The sequence below is a fragment of the Hibiscus syriacus genome, unplaced genomic scaffold (genome assembly GCF_006381635.1).
Source record: "Hibiscus syriacus cultivar Baekdansim isolate YM2019G1 unplaced genomic scaffold, ASM638163v2 tig00111402_pilon, whole genome shotgun sequence".
In the NCBI taxonomy this organism is placed as follows: Eukaryota; Viridiplantae; Streptophyta; class Magnoliopsida; order Malvales; family Malvaceae; genus Hibiscus; species Hibiscus syriacus.
The window spans coordinates 6,274,248-6,286,722 of NW_024063082.1; the positions used below are offsets into that span (position 1 = coordinate 6,274,248).

The 12,475-nt window shown below is 35.0% G+C and overlaps 2 protein-coding genes across 2 annotated transcripts; both read left to right on the forward strand.

Annotated features, from left to right (window-relative positions):
* The first annotated feature begins 2,009 nt into the window (after nt 1-2,009).
* Nucleotides 2,010-7,728, forward strand: LOC120162082 (SNF2 domain-containing protein CLASSY 3-like). Its single transcript, XM_039172263.1, has 5 exons — nt 2,010-2,448; nt 3,236-3,971; nt 4,462-4,623; nt 5,010-7,016; nt 7,608-7,728. The coding sequence occupies exons 1-4, from the start codon at nt 2,354-2,356 to the stop codon at nt 7,011-7,013; spliced, it is 2,997 nt and encodes a 998-aa protein (XP_039028194.1). The 5' UTR covers nt 2,010-2,353; the 3' UTR covers nt 7,014-7,016; nt 7,608-7,728.
* Nucleotides 7,729-8,925: 1,197 nt separating this feature from the next.
* Nucleotides 8,926-12,236, forward strand: LOC120162185. Its single transcript, XM_039172361.1, has 2 exons — nt 8,926-10,016; nt 12,070-12,236. The coding sequence occupies exons 1-2, from the start codon at nt 9,063-9,065 to the stop codon at nt 12,202-12,204; spliced, it is 1,089 nt and encodes a 362-aa protein (XP_039028292.1). The 5' UTR covers nt 8,926-9,062; the 3' UTR covers nt 12,205-12,236.
* Nucleotides 12,237-12,475: the final 239 nt, after the last annotated feature.

Below are 12,475 nucleotides of genomic sequence, written 5' to 3' on the forward strand. Positions count from 1 at the left end.
AACAATACATTTTAAAATGTTTTTTATGCAAGAAATCACTGTTCAAGTCATCATGCTTATTCCTGGCAGAATTTATAATTCCACTTAATCCATGTTAATGAAAGTAGAATAACTTTACGAAATTTACACATGACAACATTGACCTAAGCCCAAAACACTCACTCAACCACTCCAAATCAACCTAATCTAACTCGATTTTCATCTCAAAAAGCTAACAATCCAAACTTGTCCGTGCACAATATTTGGAATAAAACGATTTCCATGCACATGTTGGGCAATTTTTTCTAAACCGGCAACTTGCACTTTCTGCTTCAACAAGTCAGTTCCTCTATTAGATGAGATGGAGAAAATTAAAACAAGGACTGCTGCATTTGCCATTCAGGTTCAACAAGATAAGAAATGAGCAACATATACTGCTACCGACCAAGGGCTGCCTAGGTCAGGACTTTGTTGTCCAAAAGGAATGAAAACTTCCAAAATAAAACGATATATACTGATCTCGACCCTACTCTCCCGCCCCTTATCATCCGGTTCTCAGTCTTGTCAGCTTCATTAAACAAGCGACACATGTGAATCATTGCTTTGCTTTCTTCCTGGGATCTTACCTCCACTATGCAATGCGTAAACAAGCTGACACTTGGTTTGGGGTTGTTGGAAATTTGGAATGGAACCGCATCAGCACAGTAGGGTTCATCAAATGCATTTGCCATTCTTCAGGCCGTCCAATGATAAGTGTAACATGTGATCCGTTACATGGTTTAAAAAATTTAAGGGTTTACACATGGATGTCATTTAAGCTTGTCCATGTATAACTTTTGTGCGCTAACGACATTTTTGTTTGAAGAGAAAACAAAAATGAAAGAAAAAATTATAAACGAAAATTTTGACAGTATCTTTAATCATTTTCTATAATAAATTTTGGTAAAAAATTTCATAGAACTCTCATAATTTTAAATTTAACAAATTAATTTTTGTTATAAACTATTTTAAAGATCTTATTTTAAAAAGCACAAATTCTTTGGGACCGCCTGCCATTCTTGGCTTTCTTTTTCTGTGCTACAATGTCCAATGCGATGTAATTACCTTGCGTCGATTGCCATGCGTATTCTAAGCTTTGGATGTGGTGGAGATCTCTAAGAATCGTGAAAAGTTCAAATATATGGTTACATCACAAAGTTAGGGGTAAATTATACGTTTAATAGTTAAACTATTATTTTTATTTTGTTTTGGCACCTAACCTTTTGTTATGAATCATATCAAACGTTTAGTTTAAATTTCATTTTGATATTCTGCTGTTAAAAACTTAACGGTGATATTGATATGTTATCATAAGGTAATGTCATCCCATCATTAAAAAAGAGAAAAATTTAGGTACTAAATGTGTAGTTTACCCAAAAATTAAAATGTGTATTTTTTAAATTAAGCGGAGAGTATTACATTTTCAAGGTAAATTTCAATATTTGAATTTACACTAAGTATAATAATACGAGCATATTTAATCACTCAATCAATTTAGGAGAATGTAGTTAAAATAAAATTTGTATATATAATTATATTATTTGATTTTGATATTTAGAAGTAATATTATATAATTGATAAATTATGTATGATCAACTCAGTTCGAGTATTTGATTAGCAATGAAGTTGCTAATGCCAATATAAAATGTAACAAGAAATAGATTTTATCAACAAGCAATGAGGACAACTTTTTTCTTAACAATTTTTCGCATTTTTTATGATGCAGCCTAAAATGATAAAATGTTAATAAAAGTTCAATGGCACTGATATTATTTCATCGTATTTGAATTAATTTAAAAAAAAGTTTAATGGTCAAAATAGATACAATAAAAGTTTAAGGATTAAAATGACCAAGCTAGTAAAGTTGAATGTTATAAAAATCATTATGCCGTTTGAAAACTTTTTTATTTATTTATCAAAAGGTCGATAAGCACTTTATTAATAAAAACCAAACAAATACAAAGAAAAGGAAATTGCAAAAGCCAAGTAACTAAAGTTACAACCACACAAAAGATAATGCAGTTCAGACATCGGAAAATAAAACATCAAATAAAACTAAAATCTTAACCCCAGCAAAGGAGAAAGAGGTATGCTCAATCGACCAAACTTCAACCGTGATAAAATAAGCAATTAAAGAGTGGAGGCCAAAGAGAAAACAAGGGATGAGTCATAAATTGGAGAAAGATGATCCCCTTAGAAGAATAAGAAAGCCATCAAAAACTCACGGTGGGTCAACGAGGTGACGATCAACATCTGCAGCTCTGAGGGCTATCTTCGGTATGTCTTCTATCCAAAAGCAGTCATTGATGCTTCTAAATCCCGTCGAAGACTCTGCATGTGCTGCTTGATTTCTTTGTCGTCCAACGAACAAAATTCAAGGTGGTTGGCCAAGAATTTAGCATCTCCGATCATCGACCCAATCACCAATGGGTCGGTCTCCTCGGTGTTTAGTTTTAAAATTATGGTTCTTGAATCACTTTCCACAATCAAATTATGTTTAGTTAGGATAAACTCACAATCAAATTTGTTATCTAATAAAGTTAAAAAAATTGTTATCTAATAACAAAAGAATTGAAGTTTTCATGAGATTTTAATGAACAAGTTATCATAATTGATAATAACAAATTTATATTTTCTAATATTTTTAAATTTTATAAAGAATTGCTAATATGAATAATTCTATCTAGTTAAATAGCGGTAACCCAAACCATGAAAAATGTTTAAATTGAGTTTTATTCAATATATTAAAACGTTTAAAAAATAATAACTTCATAAATAAATAAAACAATAATAAAATTTATGATACATCCTTAAACTATAACTTTTATTCTAAATTAATCCTTACATTTAAATATTATAATTTTATCTTTAAATTAGGAATTTCATATCAAATTTGGCTCAATATCATGTTTCCTTTTTGGTAGATGACTCAGTATCATGTTAATATTAGAGGATATATTTATAAATATAAAATATAAGATTTATTGTAGTTATTAATCAAAAAGTTCCCCGACCCCCTCGTACATGGAAGGACTTTTGAGGTTCAAGTCTTTTCGCTTTCTTTGCGATCTTGTCGCTGTCGGCCGTCGCTGAGATCAAGGGGTTATTGTCTTTCGGATATTCACTATTATTGAACTCTTTCACTTCTTTTTCTATTCGCGCATTCTTTTCATGTCCCTGTGGCTGAACTCAAACTTGACAACCCTATTTCTTATAGTACACGCAAGATGTTGAATCCGTCGTTGCCGGTAGCTTCAAGAACCAGAAGCAGGACGGAAGCCCACGTCTTGGAGGATCATCGTGCATTCAAGCGGAGGAAGGTGGTGGAGGAGGAGCGGAAGGACAAAACTAGTACATCTTTCGCTTCTAAAAAAGTGACCAGTGAAGTCCATTTTCTGTACCAAAAATCTGGCGTTGAAATACAGCAGCGTAAACAGGATGCAAGAAGCGCTGCTGATATTTGCAGTCCTTATAATGACGATGATGAAGAAAAATATGATTATGATGATGATTCGATGGAGGGTTCTGATGAGGATCTAACCTCCACAAGCGGAGAAGACAATGATGAGTCGGATGATTTGGATTATTGCGGGAAGGAGGAGGAGAGAGGGAAGGAGGAGGAGAAGAAGAAGAATAGTCGGTGTTCTTCTGTCTCGGACGACGACGACGACATTGTTTGTTTAAATGATTTTACTTCTTCCTATACCAAGCCGTCTAAGGGTAGAAAAGGGAAGGCGGCCTCCGAGAAACTTCACCTTCTTACCGTTTTGGCAGATACTATTTTGAACAATGAAGAAACTGAGAACAACCTTTTGCCTCTCAATTTCACTTCTGGGGTTGAGGACACAATCACTTCTCAGGATGTAGAATTTGAAGACGGATTAGTCTCACTGTGGACTGAGATGCAGTTTTGCCTTGTTTCTAGCGAGATTGGTTCAACTAATCCTTCCCTGGTATGTGCATGTGTACCAACCAATACCAGTATACCAAAGTAATTGATATAATAAAAATTGAATCATTGTTTATTATATGTGAAATTGTGCGTTGAAATCAGTGAAATCCATTGCCTTTATCTTGTATGGATTTGTCTTCTATTGAAATAAATACCACCATCGACAAAGGGCATACATTCAACAGCGCATCTTTCTTTAAATGCTATAAATTAAGAAAAAGTGGGCTTGAACGTTTTTTAGAAAGGAATAGATGCAAATTATCTTGGTTGTTTCTAGCATTTTTTTGGAACAGCTAAATTTATTCTATCATAGGTATATGTATATGTATATATATATGTATGTATATATATATATGCACCGCTTAAAGTGAAAATTAGCAAATCATGAATTTAAATTTCCTTTTTCGTGTGAATCTTCGTTTCAACTTGTCAGCGAATTTTTGCTTTTAGATGATTGAACTGATACCTATATTGTTCATATTGATGTGCAGGTGGAAACTGAGGATGCTACTAATGTTTCTGAGGTTAAACGGGACAGATCATCCCTATGTCGTCAAGGGGATCATGAGCTTGTGCTAGACGAAGAAATTGGAAGGAAATGCAAATTTTGCTCTTTTTTGGAACTGGAAATAAAGTACATTACATCACCTTTTGTAAGTTTCATATGATCCTGTATGTTTCATGCTTAATAATATATTTTTGAACATTTTTCATTTTGATAATGGATTTAGATGCAAACGGGACATTTGCATAATTTGGAGTCCCACGGAGGGCATTTCATAATTTGGAGGTCTCTTACGGAAGCTGCTCTCAACCTGGTGTTGGGGGTAGCCTACATCTTACCTCCCCCTACCCCATATATATATGGGAAAAAGGGACAGCCATTTAGATGCAAACGATTCCAATTAGAATTGTGGTCCTAGACAAGCTAAATGGATTGATAATAGGCTAACGGAAAGGAGCCTAATATGTATACTGCAACACTTGAGGATCTTACTTCAGATAATTGATACTCATAACTTTGTTTTGCTTGTTGCAGATGAAACGTCCATGCGGAAAATACGAGAGGCAACACTCTGGCATTGTGAACTCCTCTGTGTTTGATGGCCTTCAAGATCTAGACCCTAGCATTGACATGCCTGGTGATTCCTCTGCCAATATTGAAGGAACAGTATGGGAAATCGTTCCAAATAGAGAAAGTAAACTCCACCCCCATCAACGTGAAGGTTTTGAATTTATGTGGAGTAATATAGCAGGGGGGATATATCGTGATAAGTCTAAAAACTCATGCAGTGGCGGTGGAGGATGCATCATATCTCATGCTCCTGGGACAGGGAAAACTCTTCTGACTATCGTCTTTCTTCAGACATACTTAAAAGAGTATCCAAGCTCATGGCCAGTGATTGTTGCTCCTTGTACTATGTTGCTAACATGGAGAGACGAGTTCATTAAGTGGAAGGTTGATATTCCCTTTCACAATCTGAACAGTGAGGATTTTTCTGACAAGGAAGAAACATATGCAATTCCTCTTTATGAGAAACTAAATAATGGTACCCCGCATGCAGATAAACATGCTAAGCGTGTGGTGAAACTGCTTTCCTGGAAATCCAGTGGAGGCGTCTTGGGAATTAGTTACAGCCTTTTCACTAAACTTGCTGGAAAAAGGAAAGGAGGGAAAGGAAAATGTAAAAATTTAGATGATCAAATTAGTAAAATCCTTCTTGATCTTCCTAGGCTTTTTGTCTTTGATGAAGGACATATACCGAGAAATGCTGATTCTCTTTTGTGGAAGTCTTTGTCAAGAATTAAAACTGAACGTCGTATAATTTTGTCCGGAACTCCCTTCCAAAACAATTTCAAAGAGCTCTTCAACACGCTCTGGTTAGTTAGACCAACATTTGCTGAAGGAATCCGGTATACTAATCGATACAAGGTTAATACAAGGCGTGGGCGCAAAGGAGACCAAGCAAAATTGAAATTTGCCTATTGGATTGGTTCTATAGAAAACGATGTTGATAGAAATGAAAAACTAAGGGAGGTTAGAGCTGTGATTAAGCCTTTTGTTCATGTGTATAAAGGCACAATTCTACAGACTGCACTTCCTGGTTTGAAGCATTCTCTAGTTGTTTTATGGCCCACTGATCTGCAGAAGAAAATCCTACATCGTGTTGAAGAAATCCTGCATCGTGTTGAAGAAATCCTTCAGCGTGCTAGAGAAAAGAACCCTTTCAAAAAGAGAAGAATAAAAGAAAAACAAAATCCACTTGATTTGGATCGATATGTGTCCTTGATCTCCATCCATCCCTCTTTGTTGAAGCAGCTTTTGATTCCGCTGTTAGATGAGAAAGATAGTAATGAAGTTGTCAGCTCCATTGTTAGCATGAAGGAGTTAGAAAGGATAAGACTGAAACCTGATGAAGGAGTGAAAACAAAATTCCTCATGAATCTGCTTAAGCTTAGTGAAGCCCTGGAGGAAAAGGTTATAGTTTTCAGCCAATACATTGGACCTTTACGCTTAATAATGGACCAGCTTCAAGATAATTTAAAATGGAAGGAAGGTGTGGAGATACTGTTCATGCACGGACAATGTGACATTAAGCAGCGTCAATGCTCGATTAATGTTTTTAATGATCCAAAGAGCAAAGTAAGGGTGTTGCTTGCATCAACAAAGGCTTGCTCTGAAGGTATTAATCTTGTTGGAGGTTCAAGGCTGGTATTACTTGATGTGACTTGGAACCCATCCGTCGAACGACAGGCTATATCCCGTGCTTATAGGCTTGGCCAGAAAAAGGTTGTATACATATACCACCTTATCTCCTCCTGGCCAATGGAGGCATCGAAATATTATAGACAAGCTGGGAAGGATCGGTTATCTGAGTTATTGTTCTCTTCAGATAAAGGTGATCATCACAAACAAGTCTGTAATATTGTAGAGGATAAAGTTTTGGAAGAAATGTTCCGGCTTGAGACGGTTAAGTCAATGTTTGAAAAGATCATAAACGAGCCCAAGGATTCTGAATTTGTTGCTTTTGAGGATCAATAACAGGTATCATGATTCTAATCCCTTATAGAAAAGTTCATTGTATGAGTGAAGGAATCCCAAATTCAGAAGCTAACAGTTAATGCATTTTTTGCTGCTTTTTTTATTCATTCAGCTTGCTGACACATGGAATCCTTACTAGTATTATAGACATATTACAAGCCACTGTGTAGGCAAATCTTGATCATCTGGTGTCATTTACATTTATGATCTAAACAAGAAATGGAACATAATCCATATTAAAATCTAGGGATGTCAATGACTTATCGTTTTGCCTTAGATACAACCATCCGAATTCATGTTTGAATATAATTATGTCCGACACTTGCACCGGAATACGAGTAACGTATTTCTGCATATTTATTTTTGCTGCTACTTGCTTTTCTCTATTGGAGACAGTTCCCCAAAACCAAAGTTCATCCTCCAACTTTGATTAGCACTGAACAAGATTTGGTTGAGCATAGAGTTTGATATTGTCTGGCTTGTAGAATTTGATCAGCTTTGTGCACTTTTGCTTCCATTTTTCTCTTATCGAATCAGAAATTCATCATTGATTGGTTTGTTTATGAGAAGTTATTGCCTTTTTGGTGATTTCAGGTTCTGAAAAGGGGGAAAGATTGATGTCTACAATATGTTTAGTGGTGTTATGGGAAGCTTCCACAAGGCTTGGGACTTGGATTTAACTTGAGCCAAATTGCCTCTAGAGCAAAACACAACATTTTTGTGCACCAATTTAGTTACATGATTATACATTTTGATTGTTACTTAAGAAGATCTTATCATTTATTGCTAAATAAAATGATTATTTGACATGTTTGATAAAATGAAGTAGTACCAAATCAAGTTTTCATTTGTCAAACTCCGACCACCCTTTACCTAAAATTTGGACCCAACAATTAAGATGAAATTTTAACCAATCACTCCATGATTAAGCATTCATACAATTTTAATGGGAAAATCAGCCACTTTTATTGCGAAAACTAAGAAACAAAAGGCCAACAAATTCTTCATTTCCATGTTCTTAATAGGGGTGAAGGTGGAAATCGTCTTGGATTAATCTAAGATAACTTTATTATTCTACAAATTTATATATAATTTTTTTAAATATACAAATTTTAAGTTAAATATGATAAATTTTTTATGAATCATTATTATTCTACGGTCAAGTTTCATTATGTATGTAGGAATTCTTATTCTACTGTGTTTTATGAATTCCTATTTTGATTATTATTCCGATTCATACCGGGATCTATGTTAGGTCCAATTTTCAATTTGATTGTGTTATGATGATTTCTAATTATAGATAAATTCATCCGTTTATATCTTGTTGGATTGATTTGAACACTCGTGCATTTATAACGATTTATATCTCACTTTAGAAAAATAATTTTATGATTTGTTTTATACATTCGCACACTATATGATTAATTTTCTAACTCAAACCCTTATTTACGATTAAATCAAATAATATATTTTATAAAATTAAAATTTAAAAATAAAAATAAATAAATTTAAAATTATAATATTTTTTCATTCTTACGGTTGGGTTAGATGTTGTATTTGGGGTTAAAATATTACTTAATTAAGATTAATGGTTAATTCTTCTTTTTTATTCCATTCCCTGATACGTGTATTCCTCAATATGACACTTGTCCTCTTTTTCTTATACTCTATCTTATCTCAGCTTCCGAAAGAAAGATATCACTATTTGATCAGATAAACGTTCTCTGTTGTCACCCCCACCGTTGTTTTGACGTGTCAAAATCCTAATTGTTCATCAATCTTTAGAGTCAGCCATCTCCACTTGGACCAAACAAATGATTATTTCCAAGTACGCCACGTCAATGCTCACAACTTCCATCGTCTTCCTCTGCTCAACACTCTAAGTGTCCTGCCTTATCCTCTATGGTCTTTGCATTTTTATTCCTTTCTTCACAAGTCATAAACTTTAGAATCCAAATTCAATCGGGTATTAGGGTTTGTTGGGCGCTTTCTATTTTTGGTGTTTTGATTGCCCTAATCTAGAAAAGAAGTTCAACCAAGATCCCTGCCATGGAAGGAGAACTACTAGATTGGGAGGTGCTCCACAGCTCGGACTCTGACTCTAGTTCTACCATGGCTAACTCGCCCGAGTTGAGGAATCTTGAGGGCATTGAAGGTGATACTGAAGGGATGATAAGGTCTGATTACTTTTCTCTTGATAATCAGAATATGTATGCAAAGGAGGGGGATGTGGGTGAAGAAGGTTCTATCGAGTCAGATAATCCGAGTTGGATTGATCCCAAGCCGGAGACTCAGTATGGGAGGAATAATTCGGGCGGTTTTTGGTCCGATTCCGGCAGTGATCGGTCTGATGATCGTAAATTAAGTGATTTGGCTGTGAAAGAAGACTTGGAGTTTGCTGAGAACGAGAAAGCCCCGGATTTGTTCCAAGGTATTGGAAAAGTGGAAGCTAAGACTGACGAATCGGTTACATTTAATCCCGATGGTACTAAATTTAGTGAATTCGATAGGACAAAGGAGATAGGTTTCGGTGGGTTTGGCGGTATTCAAGATCAAGATAAGGATTTGGGCAAGTTCTGGCCTGATTCTGGTGGAGATGGTTTGATTTCAATGAAGTTTCAGGATATTGAGAAAGAGGCTGGCATTGAATTTATTGACTTTATGGAAAAGGGAGCTGAGTTGGAGAATTCAGGTGAGCTCGATGATGGGGATAACTCAACTTTGGATTCGGAAGTAGGAAACGGAAATACAATTGGTAATGAAGGTTCAACCATTGATGAAATGAAGTTGCGTGCGAAATCGGTTAATGAGGGAGACAAGAAGAAGGTAGCATGGTGGAAAGTTCCTTTCGAGCTCCTGAGATACTGTGTTTTCAGGGTTAGTCCTGCTTGGTCCTTCTCTATAGCGGCGGCTGTGATGGGTTTTGTTATATTAGGACTTAGATTGTATAAGATGAAGCGGAAGAGCAGTAGCTTGCAGATAAAGGTTACCCTGGATGATAAGGTAAGTTGCTGCTTTTGTTTTTCCGGTTACTGTTTTCAATGTTATTGATCAAGCTTTGGAAATTGGATAACGAATTGTGTCTTAGATTTATTCTGTAACCAGACAATATAAGTTATTGGTTGTCCTTGTTGTTTTATGATTTAGATCCATTTCTGCCCTAGGGTTCACGTTGCAATGAATTTCATTCTCTTGTATACATGAATCTTTATGGTCTTTTCCTTTTTGTTGCATTATCCCTTTGAGCTTCTCCATGACCAGTTGAGAACCGTCGCTTGATTGATTTGTCAGCGTTTTTTACCTGCATCCTTACTAGTTTCTTACTTTGGAAATATTTGATTATCAAGTGCTTTTCCGAGTGATCCTCGTATTTTATTGATTATCTAAGCCCTGAAATTTTCTCGTCTTTTTGCCTGTGATTCCACTTGGTTCACTGCAAATAACTTCCTAAAAGAAATAATGTCACAGAGATGAGTTTGGAATTGAGCCACACGCGATGGATGGAAAAATCAATCAAGAACATCAAAGGGAGCCTGAAACCTTTAGGACTCGTTAGAGAGACCCTAGGGTTTTGATAACAGTTCTGATTTCCTTTATTCATCGTCTCTTTATACAGACTTGTTTATTACTGTAATTAATTAAATACAATAAAATAAGGAAAGTGACGTCAATCTAAATAAAGTCCTACCGAAAATGAACTTCTAAATAGAGTCTTACCAAAAACTTATTCCATTCTTTAGGTCCTACCAAACAAATTCTACTAGGTTTCCACAACACATTTTCTTTTGTGGTGGACAGTATTGTCTTTTGTATTCATTTCCTCCTCCGTTTTGTTCCCTGTCACTAACTCAACTTTTAACTAAATGCTGAACGGAATTACGGAAACAAGCGTGTAATAGAAAAACCAAATCAAGATTCAAACTCCAAAGTCTCTCACCATTATATTGGACTTAAGACTATTTAGCTGATAGCTGAATCATATCCAACACATTATCATCGAGATAGTACATGTTATTAATATCTATGGTACGTTGGATTGCCAGGTAATTGTAGCAATCAAGAAAATTTTGGTTCACTACTGTCAAGTGATTGGTTATTAGAAAATGGCCCTAATTGGTTGTTAGAGAGAGAGAGAGAGAGAGGAAGGAAGGGTGTTTGCTCTGAATGTTTGTGTGGATTCCAGTCTGGAATGCCATCTTTGGTCAACTGATAAATTTCTTCTCTTCCTATTGTCTTGCGGAAATGGAGGTGGTTAGGATATAATGGAGGATGTGATTTGAGGAATACTTATATACGTTTTTAGATCCAAATATTTTGTTCAAAACTTGTTTACCCTTTTATGATTAAAATCTTATCCTTATTTTTTTTCCAAGCATAGAGTTCTTTTACGAATTTGGGTTCCTGTTCTACTTTGATTGTGCCCCTTTTTTGGTATCAATTTTTAAAAAAATTTGTTTGCTGAATTTGAGATACAGTGAATCTAGCGATTCATGTAATTTAAACAAATTAATAATGCAATTGGTTTTTATGTTGGAATACACGTGCACATGCACACAAGAGTAGAGATCTCATAACATTAGTTTAGTATGGTGGATTGTGCATATAGAGTTTTCATTTAATAGTATAATATTTGTATCATTTACATAAGTTCATAAACTTTTTATATGATTTATATTTGTTTAATATTTTATATCATACTGATATATAAAACAATTCATATCATATTATTGTGGATTGTGCATGTAGAGTTTTCATTAAATAGAAGTGCCTCGACTATTATCCCTTGTAAAAAAACTAGAAAATATATATTGAAAACAACAATATTCTCTATCTATCGACATGATAATAATGTTGGATCAGTTTGGAACTTAATATGCACAATGAGTACAATTATATTGGTAAATTCAATGGTCGGTTTGTTCAAATATTTATGTTTAGAAGTTTTGAAAATAGGTAAAATTGATTTAAGTTTTACACTAGTACAAATTGGCAAATGGATTGGCTGACTGCTGGAACACATCTAACGTTTTGTTCTTTCCTTGTGTTGTACTTGCAGAAGGTTTCTCAGTTCATGACTCGTGCAGCTCGCCTCAACGAGGCATTTTCAGTTGTAAGACGTGTCCCAATTATACGTCCTTCACTACCCACTACCACTGGGGTGAATCCATGGCCTGTGATGAGTTTGAGATGAAGGTGATACTGCAAAAATGAAAAAAAGAAAGACCAAGGAGTGTGTCCACAAGGTAAGCCATAATATTATGTTTGGTTTGTTCTGTTGATGAAAGGATGGTTACTTTCAGTTTACTCTTTTTTTTTTATGTATGTATGCATGCATGCATGTATCTATGGGTTCTGAATTGATCAGTACGTAAAACTTGAGACTGTAATTTGTTTCAGTCCCCTTTATGTTGTAAAACCTTCCCCAAATTATCATATTATATAAGCAGATATTTCTATTTGTA